We start from the raw sequence: 22662 nt of genomic DNA, 5'->3' as shown, positions 1-22662 counted from the left end.
TACAAAATATCATAGACTGTAGGTGGCGCAATTGGCTAATTCTTTCCTTGCAAGCAATAGGATCCCATATGGATGCTGTTTGTGTCCCAGCTGCTCCACTTCCCTTCCAGCTACTTGCTTGTGGTCTGAAAAGCCACAGAGGATGGGCCAAAGCCTCAGGACCCTGTTCCAACACGGGGGACTTCGGGAAACACTTCAGTGGTGGAATGATGGACCTATGACTGTTCGTGAAGTAGTACCCACAGCAGTACTAGAGCGGAAATCAGCAGGGAGGAGACTTGTGGGGGGAACGGGAGATCCCAGAGCCTATGGAACTGTAACATAATAATAATAATAATAATAATAAATGTGGAAAGGCCATTTTAAAAAATTGAAGCATAGATCTTCCAGACTGAAAAAGTGGCATCCAGGCCTTCAGGACGTGGGCAGAACAGGGAGCTGAGGTGTGAGTCTGCAGCTGCGTGCCACACGTTAGAGCCTCTCCCCGCCCTGTGACACATGCATGAGCAATCCTTATTCTAAATAAGGAATGCTGGCACGTAGAGGATCATCGTGCTCCCAGGTCACACGGACAGCGAATGTTGCGGTCATGACTTGAACCCAGACCCGCAAACTCAACCAGGATCTGCCCTAAGCCAGAGTCTGTAGCTTCTGACTCTGTCCATGAATTGCTGGGAAAAATCCTGACGTGTGAATCACCAAATCAGTGGTCTCATACCATTTAATATGTAAAACTACCTTTTCCATATGAAATTACATGATGCCATTAAATTAAAAACATTTTGATTATGTGATTTTTGTTTTTCTCCTTGGAGTATACAGTATTCTCCAAAATTATAAAGTTCATTCTAAGGTTGTAAAGAGCATAATAGCATTTGCCTTTTTAAAAATCACCTGCTTTTTTAATTCCTCTGAAGGCTATTACATGTACATCGAAGCCTCCCACATGGTGTACGGACAGAAAGCCCTCCTTTTGTCCAGGCCTCTGCGTGGCGTCCCCGGAACACACTGCTTGACCTTCTTCTACCACATGTACGGTGCAGGCACGGGCCTGCTGAGTGTTTATCTGAGAGAAGGAGGAGGCCGTGGAGAGACCCTGCTGTGGAGGAGAAGGGGTGAGCAGAGCATCTCCTGGCTGCGGGCACAGGTGCAGTACAGCGGCCCGAGGCAACACCAGGTAAGCAAGGATATTAGCATAGAGCAGAGGCAGCCAGGCACCTCTGCCTCTCATGTGCTTTGTTCTGCTGGCTTGGGTCAAAGAGAATGCTTTGTTCTTTTTCAGGGTCATGGCCAAAGGCAGGATTCATTTAAGAGCAAGCGTAATTGGTTTAAATATTGATGAAATCTAAGCAGAGAATGAGAAATGGGAAGGCAGAGAGCTTTGGGCATGTAGGCATGAACTGATGGGCACTCGTAATCTGACTGTGCTTTTATCTTGATCCATGGTAAATGTAAGCATATTTCCTAGTGTCCTGCAGTCTCTCTTCCCTCTGAACAGGAGATGGTAGCAGCCTCATCAGTTGTTGCAGTACAGCTTTTTTAAAAGGTCTGTTTTATTTTTATTGGAAAGGCAGAGTGACAGCCAGGAGCTGCAGATAGATCTTTCATCTGCTGGTTTACGTCTCGGATGGCTGCAGCTGCCAGAGCTGAGCCACTCCAGAGCCAGGAGCTTTGTGAATCCGGGTGCCAAGAATGTGAGCCATCCTGCTCTCCCAGACATGAGCAGCTGGGGAATGAGCCAGCACCCTTATGGATTGCTGGTGTCACAGCCAGGGGCTTACCTCACTACACCACGGTGCTGGCCCCAGAGCAGCAATTTTTACTCATCTTTGCTTGCATATGGATGGCTTTTGTTTTCAGCCACATTTAGCAGTGTGAGTGGTCCGAGTTGGAGGAAGGTTAATGAGTTGCAAATCCTCTTTTTTTTTTTTTTTTTAGAAGCAGAAAGAGAATTAGAAAGACAGGCTGCTCCGATCCATCTGTTGATTCCCTCCGCAAGTGCTGCAGCTGCTAGCACTGGGCCTGTGTGTGAGCCAGAAGCAGGAGCCGCAGCTGCTAGCACTGGGCCTGTGCGTGAGCCAGAAGCCGGAGCCGCAGCTGCTAGCACTGGGCCTGTGCGTGAGCCACTTCCCCCAACCTAACGTAATCTCCCATAGATCGAATGAGCAGGGTGTTGGAATGCTGTCCCACCAGGGTGTGGCATTACTAAAGCACGCAAGTACCACCATGATCCGGAAAGGGACTGTCCCCTTAGCATGTATAAAATGTTGAGAAATTTAGTGAATACTAACAGAGAACCCCAGCAATGATTTTGACAGTGATTTAATGTCTGTTTGCAGAAAGTAAGTGAATCACTCAGTCATTTGGAAAGGATTGATCAATGTCACTAAGTTATGGGAATTCACGTATCTAAGTATCTAAGTACTGACTAGGTACTGGCATACCAACGGTGGCTACGATGGAGATTCGTAGGTTCTGCCTGGAACCACCCTGGATCCCCAGAAGTCTGTTTCAATAATCTCTCTGGGTGATTTTTTTTGTCTGCTAATGACAGTCCTTGCTGCTAATATACACGAATCTGGCCCTTTGGGAATGGTGCCTCAACACAGGGGCGGCTGTGTTGGGTCCAAGTAAGTTCATATCACCTAAACCCTGGAGATGAGGCCCAGGGCCTTTCTCATTTGGAACTTGCCAGGTAGCTGGTCATTAGAGATGTTTTTCAGTGCACAGTGTTGAGGTATAGAGTGTGGCATGGAGGCGGGTGGTCCTTGAAATTAAAAGTTACACAGAAAGGCCTGGGGGATTTCAGCACAGTCTGGAAGGAAGACTCTAGCTTGTTGCCTTTGACTTAGAACAACACGAGAGACTAAGGATGAGCAGAGTTGAGCTCATAAAAGTAGAGTAAAATTATGGGTGCTAGGGCCCGGCTCAGTGGCCTAGTGGCAAAAGTCATTACCTTGCATAAGCCCGGATCCCATATGGGTGCCGGTTCTACTCCCAGTGGCCCCACTTCCCATCCAGCTCCTTCTATTGTAGGCCCCGTCTGTCTGTCTCAGGACCTTGTTCTGCCTTCTTGCCGCTTGGCATGGGTTCTTGTTTGGAGTTGTGTGATCCATTAGGATTCTTCAGTTTAGACAGGCAGATGGATAAGAGGGTATTTACTGTGTAAACTGTCTCCTGTGACTATGGAGGCTGGAGCATCAAAGAAGCTGGAAATGTTAACTCAGTCCAAGTTCAAAGCCCGAGAACTCCTGGTTCCTAGGGCCAAGGGTGTAACTCTTAATTGAGGCCAAAGCCTGGGGAAACGGGAGGACCTTTGACCAAGGCCTGGAGGCTGAGAGCAGGACTGCCTGGCGTTCTGCTGTCAGCCTCACAGGTGGGGGCCAATGAGCTTCTCCTCGGCCGTGATGTTCTGTTCAGACCTTCGACTGACCGAGAGGTTCCTATGCCCGCTGGGCCAGGACCTTAGTGCACTGCTTCAAGTGCCAGCCTCTTCCGGAAGCACCAGAGCTGATGCTGCCACAGGTGCAGGTGCCCCCTAGCCCGACGGACACCTCAGATTCGTCTTCACAATCTGTGTCCTTGGAATTTTTATTAATGTTATTTCCCTACTCTTTGAATCATTATTTTCAAAGTGATTTCATAAACTTGTTAATTATTGAATTGGCATTTTGTATTTAATATGTCGGTAAATGAAATTCGCATAAGACTATCTTTTTAAATTTAAATTATAAACTGGTCCAATGGAGATCTCTTTGCTCATGAAATGAGTGCAGTGACTGTGTCTTTGGGACGGTTTCCATTACCCACAAGCCTCCCCAGCATATCAGTAGCTTATTAAGCACCGAAGGGGCAGCTTTAGAGCTTTCCTTAGTATGCTTTTCCTAGTCCGAAGTATTCAGTTATTTTCTTCTTAAATCATAAAATCGATCCCCGCCTATCTGTCTTTGTTGTTGTGAGTTTAACAGGACGAGAGGACCGTTGCCTCTCCACTCGCTTTGCTGCCCTGCCTGCAGCTGAGTGTGGTCAGGGACATCGCACAGCTAGCACTGCCCAGGAAGCTCGGTCTGTGCACTCGGGCCAGTGCTGGAGAAGGTTTCTAATGGGCAGGGGACCAGGCCGCCCGCAGGAAGCACTTCTAGGCGTGCTGCTGGGAGACCCTGAAGGAGACCTCGTGGAAAGGGACTTGACTCTGACGCCTCAGTGACTTACTGTGAGCTTCCAACAGGCCACGTATCCTCTTCCCAACGTAAATGTCACTCTTTCGTTGCATGGCCTTTACCTGAAGAGAAGGGCTCCCAAAGCCTCCGGCCGCCTGAGCGCCATGGTTTTACCAGACGACTCTGTTTCTAAATTCTAACTTCAGATTTCATCCTTTTTCAGATCATTTTTGAAGCCATTCGAGGAATGTCCATAAGAAGCGATATTGCCATTGATGATGTTAAATTTCAGGCAGGACCCTGCACAGGTAATAATATATATGCATATGGATATGGATTAAAATTTATTTTTGGTCTCTAATATGCAAATTAGACATTTTTCTATAAGCAAAATGGATAAAACTGTTGCGTCTTTGTCTCCTTCCAGAAATGGAGGCTACAGTTCAGCAGTCATCAGGGTACTCTGAGGACTTGAATGAAATTGATTATTAAGAATTCATCGGAACTAGATTGACAATGCAAATAAATCATACCTCTCTTCAGTGAAAATGAAAAGAAAGCAAGTGAATACTGGGCAGTCGGGACCGTTTCACAACTTGTGAAATGACATTAAGGCACCCTTCTTCATTACTTTTGCAAACAAAATCCTGACTCAGGGATTTTTTTTCTTTTTGCATTTGACAACTGTTACTAGAAATACAGGCTGCTGGTTTTGTATACATCTTTTATAATTTTGGTACCAGGTAAAAGCATAAATGCACTATGCTATTGTCATTTTAAATATATAAACAAAGGGCACAATCAAAATTATAAGTGCTCACTTAAATCTGCATTCAGTGAATGTACTGGAAGAGAATGGGACTTGTGCATTGCCTTTTGAATTTCAACTGTCAAAAGTATTTTTGAAGTAAGCAGTGTGGAGTGTCAGATCTGCAGAATGAATGCGTGTTCACTAAAGTTTTGGAAAATAAAGTCTTATTTCCTGTTTGATTCATAGAAATGGTAGGTTGGTTTTTCACCAGATGTTGTAACGGAAGCTGTGTTATGAACGTCCGGGGTGTGTTGGTCCACACTGAACTCCAAGGGAACGCGGGTCTTGAGTTTTTGCCTTGAACTCCTTTGAAAGTCACTGTGAGCACATGGCTACGAATTGCACTCTTTTTTTGTAAAGCAAGCTTGAAAATGTGTATGTGCACACACAGGTAGTTTTTATAAGCTTTAAAGATTTTACTTTTTTATAATAAATGATTTGGTAAATTTTTGAATAATATAAATTTAAACAGACATACTAAACTACTGCTTTTTATTTACATGTTTAGAAAATTGTATATATGTGCATGAGATAACTATGGAATTGTAAGATTAGCTAATAAGAAGTCTTTTGAAATAAATTCTACACTGCATAACTGTGTCATCTAATTTGAATCTCTGCCACAATAAAATGCTTCTTTGCCCCTTTTCTGTGCAGACATTGGCACAAAAAATACGTTTTAAAGACGATTTCATTTCACATGCGCTGGCTCAGATTTGCTCCTGAGTTTATTTCATTGGGACATCAACTCTCTGAGGGCAAGGACTCGTGCTGTTTTATTTTCCAGATTCAGATAAGGTCTGGTGTGTAGTAGAGACTCAACAAGAAGATATGGCTGAACCAACTCCTGTCAGCTTCCCGAGTCCCTTGAGATAAAAACCTTTCTAGTCCGATTCACAGACAGCGTGCAGATTAGGTTGGCATAGGTGCTCAGGACTCAGCTTTCCTCACCCGGAACGCCTCCGAAGGAGGGCCTGGCTGGCCCCAAGTCCACTCTTCTGGTCAAGTTGGAAGCTTTCCCATCACAGTGGAAAACAAAAACAAAAATCCTCTAAGTGAACCTGTTGAGGGCATTCCACCTCTCCGAAATATTACTTTGAAAACAAAAATAGGGGCCTGGCGCGGTGGCGCAAGTGGTTAGGTCCTCGCCTTGCACGCCCGGGATCCCATATGGGCGCCGGTTCTATCCCAGCAGCCCCGCTTCCCTTCCAGCTCCCTGCCTGTGGCCCGGGAAAGCAGTCGAGGACGGCCCAAAGCTTTGGGACCCTGCACCCATGTGGGAGACCCGGAAGAGGCTCCTGGCTTCGGATCGGCATAGTATCGGCCATTGCGCTCACTTGGGGAGTGAATCATCGGAAGGAAGATCTTCCTCTCTGTCTCTCCTCTCTGTATATCCTCCTTTCCAATAAAAAAAATAATAATAATAATAAATATTCAACTACCCAAATCAATATCCTGAGGTTTACGGAACTAATAAATTTTGCAATAAAAATGAAAAGATGTGAATCAAATCTTTTTATTCATCGTGTCTCATTTTGCAGAGAAGATCACTTCCTAAACGGAGTTGGGACATCAGGAAAGCAGGATTTCAGGACGTTGGCCAATCCAGCAGCTCACCAGCTACCATCATTCCTTCGAGGCGTTATTCTTCCTAGAGATACGGCTGCATTTTCTGATTCGAAAATGAAGACACGTCCCTAGGACTCAAGTCGATGCCTCACATAGATATAATCAGCAAGTTATGTGGCGAATGAGTCTTCTAATATAAACAGTGATTTGGGGTCCCCGCGACGGAAGCGCTTGTACTATTCTCGTGTAATTTTCCCAGCAACCTTAAGAAGCAGGGCCGGTTTTGCCTCATTTTGTGCTCGAGGGAAAGGGGTGGAAGTGTTAAGTGTTGAATGAAAGGAGGTATTATTATGACTGCCCTTGGTTGCTAAGCAACAACCTGCCGTTCATATAAAAGACAAAAGCGAACTGATTACCTCGCCTTCCCTCGTGAGGCGGGATCCATTTTTCTGAAGCTCGCCTTCCCTTCCGGTTGCCTTTAGCATTTATTTCCACGGTTTCACCTGGATGAAACGTGGTGGGCGGTAAACACAGCACAGGATTCTAGGGTTGGAAGTGCGGGAGAGGAAGGCACAGAAGCTCAGACTGCTCACCAGTCCCAGCCCAGGGCTTGCGTTTCTGTAATTCTCACCAGCACTGAATACACGCGCTTCAGAGTCTTGATGCTCACACATCTTGCTCTCTCTCCTCTAATTTGCTGTCCAGAAAGAGCCGACTCAGGTTCAGTAGTGAGGAAAGGAGTAGCTATGGGGAATGTGCATCAGATTCGGGCTGGTTTTGAATACGCAAGTAGAAACAGTTTGGCAAGGCATTCTTAACAATCCTGTGCTCCTGGTGGCAGTCTATGCATAAAGATTGCAAAGAAGCTCACAGGTTTGTAAGGAAAATAGAGCCAGAAATCAGCCCACCCAGTTCAGACTGCCCCGCGCACACCTATGTGCAGGCTGTTAGACGGAGACCTCAGAGGGCGTGACTTTGTCCCTGCAGCCTGGGGACGGCAGCGAGAGCCGGCAGCTAGCCAACAACCCTTCATGTCTTGGTGCCTTGGGTGTGCGAAGGCCTGGGCTCTGGGACGCCTGGTTCTTGTGCAGGGGACTTGTTTCTCTGTGCGGTTTCCCCATGACTGCAGGACAGGGTGCAGGGAGGAGTGGGCTCGTCATGCCGATTGCAATGGCACTGTGTTTCCAACATGTGCAGGACTATCCGGAGGTGATGCAGCGAAGCCACTTATGAGATGTGTGGGGAGAGCCAGTCACTCCCCCCCTCAAGTCCTTTCCCTCGTGCACAAAATGAGGCAAAACTGGCCCCGTTTCTCAAGGTTGCTGGGAAAATCACACAAGTACTTCCGTCTTAGGGACCGCAAACCACTCAATTTATAATAGAAGACTTCAGCGACATTTCAGATGGATCTTGGTTATTTTTATGTATTCTTCTGCTACAAATGAATTATGAGTTAATAGTGCCATCTTAAGGATTATGCGGCCCCATGATCTTGTCAATTTGTCATCTTTTTCACGTCTAGCAGCGCGGGACCTATTGACCCCTTGCTGGACATTGCGTCCTGCTCGGTCCCTCTGAGCTGTGCGCCCCGCGTGCGCGTTCGCACCAGGAGCCAATCCCACACACCCAAGTCCTGGTTTGCATTTCATCTCTCAACAATGACCACCTGTTTGGTGTTCCACCGCCTCTCACACAACTGCCTAACACACAGCTGTGTGCAGCGAACATAGTCATATGTGGACGAGTAACTTTTTAAAAGTAACTACTAGGAAAAAGGTAGAAGAAATATCAGATGGTTAACTTTATTTTTTGAGTCACACAGAGGGGAGGCCACAATGCTGGCTCACTCAAGTGCCTGAAAGCAGGGGCTCAGGGGTGCAATGCCACGGGCGGCGTGGGTCAGGGCGATGCGGCTGCTCAGCCAGGCGAGCACCTGCCGCGCGGTGTACCCTAGGAACGTACAGCAGTGGCTGTTGTCTCTGCTTTGGGATCCTTCCATTTTCAAACTTCTTAAACACGGTCATGAAAATGCAAAATGCACTCCGTTAACGAAACTGCTGGCCACCGATGAGAGCTTGTGGCACGGAGACACTGAAGCCAGCGAGGCACACGCCAGCCGAATCCCGCGTGTGCCATCACGCTGGCACACGGAGGGGCTCCTTTATAAAGGACGGCTCGTTCGCCAGCCCGGCAGTTACTTTATTTTTTAAATCACGCGGCGAGAGGCCGAGGCGAGGAGGCCGCGCAGTCGCCGCCCCGTCTGGGCCTAGCGCCAAGCCCTGACTGACACAGACATGGAGTCCCGCGGCAGGCCAGCTTCTCCCTGAGCCGGGCACGGCGGCCACGCGGGAGCGAGGCCCGGGAGCGCCTCCGCGGCCTTCTAGAACCAAGTCCACAGCCCTGCCCTGACGAGGTCGCCTTCAGCACTTCCGGACGCTGCAGCGTGGCTCCCGCCCTCAGTCCCGCCCCCAGCCCGCGGCTCCCCGCCCTCAGCCCCGCCCTCAGCTCGCCCCAGCCCCGCCCCCAGCCCGCGGCTCCCCGCCCTCAGTCCCGCCCCCAGCCCGCAGCTCCCCGCCCTCAGTCCCGCCTCAGCCCGCCCCCAGCCCGCGGCTCCCCGCCCTCAGTCCGCCTCAGCCCCGCCCTCAGGCCCGCCCCCAGCCTGCAGCTCCCCGCCCTCAGCCCCGCCCCCAGCCCCCAGCTCCCCGCCCTCAGGCCCGCCCCCAGGCCCGCCTCAGCCCGCCCCCAGCTCCGCCCCCAGCCCGCGCCTCCCCGCCCTCAGCCCGCGGCTCCCCGCCTCCAGCCCCGCCCTCAGCCCGCTGCTCCCCGCCCTCAGCCCCGCCCCCACCCCGCGGCTCCCCGCCCTCAGCCCGCCTCCAGCCCCGCCCCAGCCCGCAGCTCCCCGCCCTCAGCCCCGCCCTCAGGCCCGCCCCCAGCCCGCTTCTCCTCGCCCTCAGCCCCGCCCCCAGCCCCCAGCTCCCCGCCCTCAGTCCCGCCCCCAGGCCCACCTCAGCCCGCCTCCAGCTCCGCCCCCAGCCCGCGGCTCCCCGCCCTCAGCCCCGCCCCCAGCCCGCGGCTCCCCGCCCTCAGCCCGCCTCCAGCCCCGCCCTCAGCCCGCCTCCAGCCCCGCCCTCAGCCCGCTGCTCCCCGCCCTCAGCCCGCCCCAGCCCCGCCCTCAGGCCCGCCCCCAGCCCGCGGCTCCCCGCTCTTAGTCCCGCCCCCAGCCCCGCCCCCAGCCCGCGGCTCCCCGCCCCAGCCCCGCCCTCAGGCCCGCCCCCAGCCCGCGGCTCCCCGCCCCCCGTCCGCTGCTCCCCGCCCTCAGGCTGGCCCTCAGCCCTCTGCTTCCCGCCCTTGGCCCCGCCCCCAGCCCGCCTCAGCAGCGCTTTCAGCCCGCGGCCGCCGGGGCGGGGCCGGCCTTGCGCAGGCGCCGTGCGGGCCTCCGGCGGCGTCGCGCGTCAGGCCGTTCGCGCGGGAGCGCGGCGGGCTCGGTGTCTCACTGGGAACGGAAGGCGCGGCGGGGCGCCCCGGGAGCCGGGATGGCGAGCTCCAGCAGCAAGGCGCCCTCCCCGGGCGCGGCGGCCTCCGAGAGCGCTCTGCCCAGGGAGCCGGCGTCCGAGGTGCGGAGCAAGAGAAGGGCCGCCGCTCCTCAGGCGCCGCTGCCGCCGGCGGCCGGGCGTTTCGTGGAAGGCTCCATCGTCCGCATCTTCATGGAGAACTTCCTGTGAGTGGCCGGGCGGCCCGGGGCGCGGGCGGGCCGTGCGTGGGGCCGCAGCGGGCAGGGCCCGCAGTGGGGACGGTTCCCTGGACCCGTCCGAGGCCAGCTGCCCCTGCAGGCCCGCGAGCTGACGTTTGGGGATGGGGAGTGCTGGCGTGCGGCCCCGGCTGGCCTGCCCCGCAGCCCCGGGCTGTGCAGGAGCCGAGGCGGGTGTGCGGTGCACGCAGCTCCGTGCGGACCAGCTCGCGGGAGTTGTGCGTGGGGACGCAGTGGGAGTCAGGAGGGGCCTGTAGCCTCGGCTCTCGGGAGGCGCTGGGCGCATCTCGTCCCTCCTCGGACAGAGCTTTGGGAAGCAGGGGTAGAAGTCTTCGGTGTCGCAGGCCCGGGTTGAGTTGGTGTCGGGCGATCACTAGGGCTGCATGGTGGCTGTCAGTGCGTGTGGACGGACTGTGCGCGAGCCCTGAGCCCAGGGCCTCCAGCGGAGAGTGGCGGGGTTCCTGATCCCCGGGGAGCAGGGAGGAGGACCGCCTGGCAAGCACGCAGGCCCCGGGGACACGGGCAAGAGGAGAGTTTGCACAGAGCAGAAGGTGAAAGGAAAGAGGCTGTGTAAAGATGCATTCTAATACTAAATGGTAAGGTACTGTGCCGAAGGCGGGCGCTTTCAGCAGAATAACGCATACCTTGTAGTCCCTGTGACTTGGAAGTTACCTGTGGGACTTCTGCGAGTTTTTCCCAGAAGGAATTACAAGGGTCAGGAACTCGGAAGAAAAGTCCATCGGTGAGAGGTTTGGTAATCGTGCACGTAGGGTAATTGTTGGCACTGCAGAGCTGGGGCTGCCCTGAAAGAGATGTCAGTAGGGGATGGGAGGGCGTGTACAGTTCCCAGGGGGTGTCCACTGCCAGTGGGGGGTGGGAGGTGGTGTATAGTCCCCGGAGGTGTCCACAGGCAGTGGCGGGTGGGAGGTGGTGTACAGTCCACAGGCAGAGGGGGGTGGGAGGTGGTGTACAGTCCCCGGAGGTGTCCACAGGCAGTGGGGGGGTGGGAGGGCGTGTACAGTCTCGGGGGGGGGTGTCCACGGCCAGTGGGGGGTGGGAGGTGGTGTACAGTCCCCGGAGGTGTCCACAGGCAGTGGCGGGTGGGAGGTGGTGTACAGTCCACAGGCAGAGGGGGGTGGGAGGTGGTGTACAGTCCCCAGAGGTGTCCACAGCCAGTGGGGGGTGGGAGGTGGTGTACAGTCCCCGGAGGTGTCCACAGGCTGTGGGGGGGTGGGAGGGCGTGTACAGTCTCGGGGGGGTGTCCATGGCCAGTGGGGGGTGGGAGGTGGTGTACAGTTCCCCGGGGGCGTCCACAGCCAGTGGGGGTGAGTGTTTGGCCAACACCGGGTCCTAGGTTGATGTCACATACAGGACACCCCGCTGCCTTGGGCCGCCAGCTGCTGAGCAGAGCAGGAACTTTATTTAAAGGCTGGGAGGTGGAGGAGGTGGAGCGGTGTGGGGAGTGAAGGTCAGCCATCCAGTGGAGAAAAAGTTGACGCTTGGCAGGAGAGAAGTAGGGCAGGGGTGGGCTTAGAGAGAATTAGCAAGAAAGTAGAAAGAGCAGGAGGGCTGGGGGAGGGTCCAGTGAGGGCAAGGTTGCTGGGAGTGAGCCAGGGCAGGTGAAGCTGGGAGAGGAGGCTGCTGGGTGAGGACAGACTGCAGGGAAAGGCCAGAAGCACAGGTGACACCGGGGCCGAAAGTGACAGGACAAGAGCACTGTGCGGAGACAAAGCAGAAGATCCTTGGGGGCAACATTACCAAGGATCCTTGTTCCAACTCAGCATCTTCTGTTACCGAGTGATACTTGCATTTGTGCCAACTGAGTTAGTGTGATGAGATGGTGTCATTGATTGGACGGTGGGTGATTGATCTGATTAGAGGCAAAAGAGGACACAGGCCTGCCTGGGATTCTGATCGGAGTGATGGGGCTGTGAGTGAGCCCAGACACCGAGAAGCCAGGGACAGTGCTTTGGCCGGGAGGGTGACGATGGTGGATTTAGTTCTGAATGTGCTAGGGTGACTGCTGTGCCACATCCAGGAGCGGTGTTGAGGCGGAGTGACACTGACTTGAGGAGGTCGTCTGACTCCTTTCCAGTGTGTGGGTTCTGCTGAGCCATGGGGAGCACCCAGGCGCCCAGCAGGGGTGTGCTGTGAGAAGGGAGCACTCCCGGGAGCTCAGGGAGGTGGGGGTTTGGCACTAAGAATTCCTTAGAAAGGGATGGTTGAGTCAGGAGTTGATTGTCAGGTCATTTCCCAAAGTTGTAGTCATTACAATAAAGGATGCTTAGTGACTGAGCACCCAACAGAACAAGTGTCTGAAAGCGGGTCGTTGCTGTGTAGACAGTGGGACTAGAGGACCTTCCCCTGGAGTTACTTTCTTACCCTTGATGCATTTCAGAATGGTCACCGTTCAGAAGTGTGGTTGATGCGTGCTGGCTCAGTTGTCTGGGCATTAGTCCTGGTGCCACCGAGCACTGGCTGAAGTACTATAGGCACAGCGCGTTAGTTTGGGTTCCAACCCGGGGTCTTTAGACCTAAGAGAGCTTCCTTCACATTCTGCCGAAGGCCTTGGCAGCTAGGCAGGGTTTCACGTGAAGTGCCGGCAGCGGGCACCTGGAGGCCCCGGGGCTACCTCAGAGTGCCCTGGCAGGAAGTTCCTTCTCGCTCCTGCGAGTGAAATCGAGCTCCGTGTGGACCGGCGCTAGGTTCTCTGGTGACACTATTGGCAGCATGGAGTCTTCATGTCACCTTGAGTTGATACATAGCTTCCTTTTTCTGTTTGAAATAAAAGTGGTTGGATTGTTTCAACTGTTAGAATATGTAAGCAGCCGATAAGCATTCTGATGGAAAAACCCACAGATGTCAGATAAGCCGTAACTGCTTGTGTGAAGATTGTTTTAAAATTGTCTTATTTGTGTAGTGATAACTTGATAAGTTATAAAAATGCATCTTCACTCACTGCAGTTTATATTTTTGATATTTGATAATTACTTTCTCATTTCTTTCACTGACTTTCTCATCGTAGATTGTAAGCGCCCTTGAGCTGGATTTGAAAGGAATTTGAGATGCTGTAGATGATGAAGAGAGCTTGATAAGAGATGATAAGATGTAAAGGGCACACTCTTATCTCTGTTTAATAATTTCACATGTTTGTAATTTAGAACATACGATGCCTGCGAAGTGTCTCCCGGACCCAACTTAAACATGATCGTTGGAGCTAATGGAACAGGAAAGTCGAGTATTGTTTGTGCCATTTGCCTTGGACTAGCAGGCAAACCTGCTTTCATGGGACGGGCAGATAAGGTGAGTTAATTTAAGTACCTAAAAAATAAACAGGTAAAGTTGTTGCTTGTCTTTAGCAGCCAACGCGTTTCTATTTCTCAGTTACTGGCTTACAGTGAGGTTGTAGTGGTTGTGTAGAAGCAATGTGACAGTGGAGGAGCTGAAAGCAGATTTCCATTCCTGGAACTATTCTGGACTGTATTCCTTGAGAATCTTTATAAGGATAATTTGATGGGCCACCTCTGTGGTGCAACGGGTAAGTCCACTGCCTGCAATGCTGGCATCCCAGATAGGCATCGGTTCGTGTCCTGGCTACTCCACTCTGGTTGCGCTCCCGCTGATGGCTTGGGAGAGCAGCAGAGGACGGCCCACGTCCTTGGGCCCCTGTGTCCACGTGGGACACCTGCAGGAAGCTCCCGGATCGGCTCGGCTGCTGCCGCTCGGGCCATTTGGAGAGCAAAACAGCCGGGGGAAGACCTCTCACTCTGCTTTCTGTAGCTCTGCCTGCACAATAAAAATAAACAAATCATAAAATGAAGAAGCAAATGTAAATCCTTTGAGGGAAAATACCTCTAATCTAATCCTCATTAGTTCCGAGAAATACATACAGTATTTATAGTATATATAATAGTCTGTACCTACAGCAAGTCGCAAAACATGAGAGAAAAATGAATCAGCTGAATAGCAGCAGGCGCCAACAGACTGCAGATCGGCAGAGCTCAGACACGTAGTGTAAGCTAAAAGAACATTGCAAGTTAACAGGAATAAATGGCAAATGAAGAAATTTGGAAAAGAATGTAATTAACTTTAAAATATAGAACTTGAAGAGCAAGTTAGTGGAGAGGTAAAGCATTAACATAGACACTTGAGATCATCGATATGCTAAAATACAGGTAAATCGCAGTGTGGAGAAAATGTAGTACAGCAGTCAAGCGCATGCAAAGGAAGATAAGCTGATGTAAGAAGCTGCAGTCCGGAGGGGATCGCGGGCTGAGGGCTTGACAGTGCGCCTGGCAAGGGGGACCAGTGGAGACACTTGAATCCTCAGATCCTAGAAGCCTTATGTGTCCAAGACAGGATTCAAACAGGAAATCCACAGACACCTTCTACTGTAACCTCCTCCCTGAATGCAAACCTGGGAAGGAAGAGGAACAAAGGCGGAACTGCAGCTACAGAAGGGAAAGGACCAGGAATGGCGGAAGGCAGCTCGCTCAGGGGCCGGAGGGGTGTCTGCTGGAATCTGCGTCTCTCCAGTCCTGTGTCTAAGGCGGGGTGCCAGTGCTTGTGGTTACACGTGTCCTGCGTGCCGTGGGTCACCTCCATTTACAGGCTGAGTGCGATGGCGTGTCCTAGAACTAGTCTTGCAGTATTGTTTAGGGGAACGATGGGAAGGAAAAATGTATGTGTTCCAAACATAGGCAGGTTTTTCCACGTGATTTCCGTCTTCATTAGTTTTGAATGCATGGATGCTGAGCTCATGGATACTGCTGGCTAAAATCTGAAAATTGTAATGAGGAGATAATGGATAGGTAATTGCAGTGGGAGAGCTGCCAGCAAGGTAATCAATAGATCGGTTGGAGAAGAACTGACCTCAGAGCACCTGAATAACACAGTTAAGTGTAGGGAACATGTTATAAAAGTGCATTCAGCAACTAGAAACCACACATTATTTATATCTTTCTAAAAGATTTATTTTTGTTGGAGAGGGAAATCAGATTTACAGAGAGGGGAGACAGAAAGATCTTCTGTACACTGATTCACTCCCCAGGTGGCCGCAATGGTTGGAGCTGAACCAGGCAGGAGCCAGGAGCTTCTTTCAGTCTCCCACACAGGTGCAGGGTCCCAAGGCTTTGAGCCATCCTGGACTGCTTTCCCGGGCCACAAGCAGGGAGCTGGATGGGAAGTGGAGCAGCCAGGATTAGAACTGGCGCCCGTATGGGGTTCTGGCAGTTGCGGGGGAGGATTAGCCCATTGAGCCATCTCACCAGGCCCTATCTATTATTTCTAAACACAAAAGGACTCAGCCATAAAGTATCAAAAATATTTTTAAGATTTATTTTCATTGGAAAATCAGACATTACAGAGAGGAGAGACAAAGAGGAAGATCTGTCTGCTGATTCACTCCCCAAGCAGCTGCAGTGGCTGGAGCTGAGCCGATCTGATGCAAGGAACCAGGAGCTTCTTCCGGGTCTCCCTCGGGGGTGCAGGTCCCAAGGCTTTGGGCCATCCTCGACTGCTTTCCCAGGCCACAAGCAGGGAGCTGGATGGGAAGTGAAGTATGTGGGACACGAACCAGTGCCCAAATGGGATCCCAGCGCGTGCAAGGCGAGAAATGTAGCCTACCACGTCAGCCCGGTATCACTCCTTTTAAAGTTACTTGATGACAGTTTGTCAGTTGCTAACAGGGTAGTGAGAATGTCCAATGTGTGTGTCTGGAACTGTCTGTGAGGAGGCTTGGCGTGGCACTCAGTGGGTGACGTGCGACGGGGACCGTTGCCCGTAGGGTTTGTTCCTGGAGTCCTTTAGTGTGTTGAGTACACCGACGAGCCAGCTCTCTTGGACTTAGATGCTGTTTCTGCCATCTGTTGGCTTGACCTTGCTCGACAGCTTACCTGACACGTTGAGGTTTCCGGGATTTTGACGAATACTGTTTTTGTTATTTGTGAGGGGGGAAAATGGAAGGAGCACATTTGCAAAGGGTATTTTTGGGGTGTGGCAGGGAACCTAGGAGAAGCTGTTGGGGTGCCCTGGTTTGGCAGGCAGCGCCGGAAGCGTCATCACACTGCTCACTTTTCCCTTTCTTTCTCAGGTTGGGTTCTTTGTGAAGAGAGGATGTCTCAAAGGCATGGTGGAAATTGAATTGTAAGTGGTAAAAGTTCCAAGACACTTTTCCCGTATAATATTGATTTTAGAAATGAATGCTGGTGCAGTATTGTTATAAATATTGGAAATAATGTTTGAACACTTTTTCTAAATAATCAAGTTCTTTCATATATCTTCAAATATTATTTAAATTAGTAAGAATTCTACTTTGGAAAAAATATCAAGCAAATTACAGTTATGAAAAGTAATGAAATAGAAATATACCACTGTTTAGTATTTGTTAAGTTACAATATTTTTCACAAATTTACAATGTTTTTTTCTGATTTTCAAAGTATTATGCCCATTCTTGTGAAAGTGCGGTATAAATGTGCCTGCGGTGGGATGGAGGCTGCCTGGGTGTGACTCTGCTGTGGGTGATGGTGTGGGCACTCGTGTGTAAAAGAACTGGTTGCTTGCTCTTTCTTGTCCCGAGTAACACCTCTGGTGGCCACGACTGTGGCTTTCTCTGGGCCTGCATGGGCTCAGTGGGACCGCTCCTGCGTGGGCTCAGTGGGACCGCTCTTGGGAGCTCTTTCAGGGATCACAGGATAACGTCTGATGAGGCCAGTGGACTGTCCTTGGTAATCCACATGGGAATATATTCATGCTGTTACATGAATTTTAGGCAGAGTTACACTCTCTGGATAATTTATAGGGAGCCATAGGGCTTGTGAGCTGAAAAAGTTTTTTAAAGATTATCTGAGAGCCCTTATTTTATGGGATGTGAGGAAATAGTTTTTATTTTACTATTTTTTAAAATATTTATTTATTTTTATTGCAAAGTCAGATATCCAGAGAGAAGAAAGACAGAAAGGAAGATCTTCCATCCAGTGGTTCACTCCCCAGGTGGCTGCAATGGTTGAAGCTGAGCCAGTCCAAAGCCAGGAGCCAGGAGTTTCTTCTGGGTGTCCCACACGGTGCAGGGTCACAAGGCTTTGGGCCGTCCTCGACCGATTTCCCAGGCTACCAGGAGGGAGCTGGATGGGAAGCAGGGCAGCCGGGGTTAGAACTGGCACCAAATGGGATCCTGGCTCTCGCAAGGCGAGGGCTCGAGGACTTTTTTTTTTTTTTAAGATTTATTTTTATTATTTTTTTATTGGAAAGGTGGATATACAGAGGAGAGACAGAGAGGAAGATCTTCCGTCTGATGGTTCACTCCACAAGTGAGTGCAACGGCCGATACTATGCCGATCCGAAGCCAGGAGCCTCTTCCAGGTCTCCCACATGGGTGCAGGGTCCCAAAGCTTTGGGCCGTCCTCGACTGCTTTCCCAGGCCACAGGCAGGGAGCTGGAAGGGAAGCAGGGCTGCCGGGATTAGAACCAGCGCCCATATGGGATCCCGGGCGTGCAAGGCGAGGACCTTAACCACTTGCGCCACCACGCCGGGCCCAGAGGACTTTTTTTTTTTTAATTTATTTTATTTTTATCACAAAGTCAGATATACAGAGAGGAGAAGAGACAGAAAGGAAAATCTTCCGTCCAGTGATTCACTCCCCAAATGACCGCAATGACCGGTGCTGTGCCGATCCTTATCCAGGAGCTAGGAACTTCTTCTAGTTCTCCCACACGGCGCAGGCTCCCAAGGCCTTGTGCAGTCCTCGACTGCTTTCCCAGGCCACAAGCAGGGAGCTAGATGGGAAGTGGAGCTGCCAGGATTAGAACTAGTGTCCATAAGGAATCCCTACGCGTTCAAGGTGAGGACTTTAACTGCTATGCTACCCTTCTGGGCCCTGGTCCGTGTTTTTTAATTGAAGAACTTAGTCCATTTGAATTTAGGTTTAATATGATAAATAATGACTTCATGTTGTCATTTTCTTTTTTTCTTAAAATTTTCGATTTTATTTTTAAATGTTTACATAGTTGAGAGAGATACACAGCTGTGAGGGCCAGATTAGGGTAGGGAGAGTCAGGGTTGGAGGAAGGTGGTGGGATAGAGTTTCAGTTGTTACTATTCTCGGGTTTGCATGAGGCGTAGGGGAGGGAGTTGCTCCTTGCTGTCAAACCACATTAGCACCTGGAGGGGGAGCAGTCATGTGATGACGCCTTAGAGACCCTGATGTGGGGAAGACTGTTCAAGGTGTTGTTTGAGAGGTTTGATAGTTCCAAGAAGTTGTTGGCTTCATTGTACCGGAGTTGAGAAGATCTTTGCAAAGTCTGTTGGCTGGTCAAGTCCACCTTAAGGCATCTGCGGAGCTAGGGACATGCTACAGAGCTTGGCCAGGAGAGTGGTCCAACCTGTTCTGCTTCCCATCCTCTGATGAGGCAGTCAGTGTCCCTTGGTGGCCTAGATTTGTATTTGGTCATTCTGTCCACTGCACAGCATCAGCAACTGAGGAGGCCCCGTCCTGAAACAAACACTACAAGGACAGACACATGTATTGTGATTTTTCCTGTTGTGATAAAAATCACATATATTGTGATTTTTCCTGTTGCCAGGGTTTGAGTCCAATATCTAGTTGGGGAGTTCCCCGAGAAACCCCACCTGGGGTGACCTCTGACTTAACTCTTGTGCACTGGCCAGTGCAGGGTCAGATTGGGTCTGTCAACAGCGCTAGCCAGTGCACATACTTGTCGATGCAGCTGCCTGGTAAGTTCTGCCTTCAGCCCCATCTCTCGTGCCACCTGGCAGGTGCTACAACCAGCCTAGCTCATCCCATCCCTGCCCACCATAGGCCTGGTCCTCACACACACCAGTGCATGGCTGCGGCCTTGTGACTCCCCAAAACTAGGAGTGGGCTAAGCTGTTTCACCTGCTAGTCACCTGCCAGTCATCTGCCAGTCACCTGTGACTTTTCCTTGATGGTGATGAAGGGTAGTTAGACTGTCCACACTGAGCAGCTCTGGGCCTGGCTGCCTTTTCCCGTGGGAATCCTTGTAGTCACCTGTTTGGACAAGTATCCTCAAAGGGGACATCATTCTGGGTCCCCACTGCCAAAAGTCCTCACTTCCATGATTGTTCATGCAAGGATTTATGAAGGTATTTTAATTATTTACAGCAAGAGGATAATAAAGGGTGTTCATCGTTAGTTGTTCTGGAAGTAAAGTTTGTAAGTATTTTGAAGTCCTGACCTTAGTGTGATGTATTCTGAGCACAGTGGAGCCTGTTGCCACAGCATTGCCGTGGAGCCGTTGGGGATCAGTGGTTTATCTCTCCACCACATGCTGATTCCCAGTGAGGAAGATGGGTGAAGAGATGGGAGGTGTGGAGCACTAGCACTTGTAAAAGCAAGAAATCAGTAAATACCCTTCTTTCAGATTCTGTTTTTTGTAATATTCTATTGGCCATGGGGTGAAATTCCTTCTGAATTTGAAGTGGGATACGTAGGCAGCCATGGGGCTGCTTGAGTATTCAGTTTTTTGGAAATGTTTATGCAGGAGTCAGATTTTATTCATATGGTTTCCAACTAGGGGGTGTTTAAAATTATACATCATATTTTTTTAATTGCAGTCAACATATCTGATTGGATAACAGTGTGGTGAAAAGTTACTTTAGCTATGTGACTCCTCTGCTCACGGTTTGGGAATTAGTGCTGGCATTTGTTTTAGTTTAATAATTTAATTTTAAAGGTTGAATAGTAACTGACATGTAGACAATTAAAGTATTATTACTAATAAAATGTCCAGGTTTCCTTCTTGAGAGAGGCCAAAATAGGAAAAGCAAAAGCAAACAAAACCCTACAATAATTCTGTCTGGTGTTTGGTACAAGAGGATTTGGGGAAAATTCTCTCTCTAAACTAACGTGTTTTACGAACATGGAAAAATTTTTGAATTTCTTTCCAATTAGGTTCAGGGCTTCTGGAAATCTTGTAATCACCCGTGAGATTGATGTGACAAAAAATCAATCCTCTTGGTTCATCAACAAAAAACCTACAACCCAAAAAGTAGTAGAAGAGCAGGTCGCAGCCTTAAATATTCAAGTGGGCAATCTCTGTCAGTTCCTGCCTCAGGTACGGTCAGCAGAAATGTGAAGATGAGAAAATTGTATATATAGTGTGTTTTTAAAATACTGTAAAAGAGTCTAAATTGCAATGCTATATAATATAAAAGATCACCTCTTTGGGAAGAAAAAGAGTATGTATTTTTATTTGAAAAGCATTCAGAGAGAAACAGACTTCTGTCTCTGTGTTGACTCTCTACATTCCCTGAAGGACTGATGGAGGAGAAGCTGGGATGTGGGAGCTCCCTGCAGGCCCAGGAGGACAGATGGAGGAGAAGCTGGGATGTGGGAGCTCCCTGCAGGCCCAGGAGGACTGTTGGGGGAGGAGAAGCTGGGATGTGAGAGCTCCCTGCAGGCCCAGGAGGACTGATGGAGGAGAAGCTGGGATGTGGGAGCTCCCTGCAGGTCCAGGAGGACTGATGAAGGAGAAGCTGGGATGTGAGAGCTCCCTGCAGGTCCAGGAGGACTGATGGAGGAGAAGCTGGGATGTGGGAGCTCCCTGCAGGTCCAGGAGGACTGATGGAGGAGAAGCTGGGATGTGAGAGCTCCCTGCAGGTCCAGGAGGACTGATGGAGGAGAAGCTGGGATGTGGGAGCTCCCTGCAGGTCCAGGAGGACTGATGGAGGAGAAGCTGGGATGTGGGAGCTCCCTGCATGCCCGGGAGAACTGCTGGAGGAGAAGCTGGGATGTGGGAGCTCCCTGCAGGTCCAGGAGGACAGATGGAGGAGAAGCTGGGATGTGGGAGCTCCCTGCAGGCCCAGGAGGACTGATGGAGGAGAACCTGGGATGTGGGAGCTCCCTGCAGGCCCAGGAGGACTGATGGAGGAGAAGCTGGGATGTGGGAGCTCCCTGCAGGCCCAGGAGGACTGATGGAGGAGAAGCTGGGATGTGGGAGCTCCCTGCAGGCCCAGGAGGACTGATGGAGGAGAAGCTGGGATGTGGGAGCTCCCTGCAGGTCCAGGAGGACTGATGGAGGAGAAGCTGGGATGTGGGAGCTCCCTGCAGGCCCGGGAGGACTGATGGAGGAGAAGCTGGGATGTGGGAGCTCCCTGCAGGTCCAGGAGGACTGATGGAGGAGAAGCTGGGATGTGGGAGCTCCCTGCAGGCCTTCCCCACTGGTGCCTGTGACTCGGCCACCTGGCGCAGTTGCCTCCCAGGGATGCCTTGCAGAAAGCTGAAGCTGGAACCGTGTGGCTGAGTACGCGCTGCTGAGCCTGCATTCTTGCACTGGCTCACCTCACGGTTCTTTGCCACCTGCAGCAGGTCGCTCTCCCAGTGGAATGTTCCTGATTAGGAGTAGTACAGAAGACTAATGGAGTCCAGGTTAGACATTGTATGATTGTTAGAGAGTTTCTCAGATAACCGTGTCCTTCCATTTGTAAACTCTTACAGTTTTGTTACTAGCTTTTTAGTTAACGTACTTGCATAAGGTACTTGATACATAAAATTTGTAATTATACATATACTCTCAAAAATTGTCCTTTAATACTGTTTACTAAAAATTAAAAATCCTGATAATGAATGTTAAGTGATATGCCAAAGATTGCTAAATTGTCTTTGAATGCTTCCATTAACCAAATTATAGCTTGATTTAGAAACAGAATAGTGAATTGATTAAATGTCCAAATTGAATGCAAATGTAAAACTTGATAATACTTCCAGAAGTAGAAGTTTGAAATGACTTTTTTGCTTAAAAAGCTTCAAACAGCCAGTCTGATGTGTGGTGGTGTTCATTTCAGCCCCGTAATTATGTCTTCCTGTGTGCTAAAACTGTTTATTATGTTACTCTATGTATATAACCATTTCAACTGGTAAATGTTAATGTAGAGCATTTTAATGTGTTTCACAAAAGTGGTAGTTTTTATCCTGTTTATAAAACATTTATGTGAAGATTGATATCTCATGTCTTTTGGGAGGAGTTCCATGCTTGTAAGTGTGTAATTGAGTGAAATACCATGTATAAATATAGGTGATAATAGTTACTGGTGCTAATTTTTGCTCTAGGACAAAGTTGGAGAATTTGCTAAACTTAGCAAAATTGAGCTCCTTGAAGCCACTGAGAAGTCCATCGGCCCCCCGGAGATGCACATGTACCACTGTGAGCTCAAGAACTTCCGGGAGAAGGAGAAGCAGCTGGAGGTGTGTGCCGCTCGAGCTGCTGGCGTGTGGCGGATGGGGAGCCGTTCCCGTCACTATGCTGTTTATGCTGCTGATTCTGTTTCTACTCAGGGTTGTATTGCCTGCTCTCAGTTATTTTTCTTGGAAAGGCAGATTTACAGAGAGAAGGAGAA

At 50.5% G+C, this 22662-nt stretch overlaps 1 protein-coding gene across 2 annotated transcripts in view; it reads left to right on the top strand.

Moving 5' to 3' along the window:
- The first annotated feature begins 10087 nt into the window (after positions 1-10087).
- The window catches only part of LOC121167074 (structural maintenance of chromosomes protein 5), a 66296-nt gene continuing 53721 nt past the window's right edge, over positions 10088-22662 (top strand). For both annotated transcript variants that reach the window (XM_040996455.1, XM_040996454.1), the window contains exons 1-5: positions 10088-10258; positions 13450-13591; positions 16380-16432; positions 20219-20381; positions 22376-22510. In XM_040996455.1, coding sequence (XP_040852389.1) covers positions 10245-10258; positions 13450-13591; positions 16380-16432; positions 20219-20381; positions 22376-22510 — 507 coding nt within the window. In that variant the 5' untranslated portion in view covers positions 10088-10244. The remainder of the gene's footprint in view (positions 10259-13449; positions 13592-16379; positions 16433-20218; positions 20382-22375; positions 22511-22662) is intronic.

This window comes from Ochotona curzoniae, unplaced genomic scaffold, assembly GCF_017591425.1.
Source record: "Ochotona curzoniae isolate NIBS_2020 unplaced genomic scaffold, NIBS_Ocur_1.0 patch305, whole genome shotgun sequence".
Taxonomy (NCBI): domain Eukaryota; kingdom Metazoa; phylum Chordata; class Mammalia; order Lagomorpha; family Ochotonidae; genus Ochotona; species Ochotona curzoniae.
The sequence above is the reverse complement of the archived record's forward strand: the minus strand, read 5'-3'. Positions and strand labels throughout refer to the sequence as shown.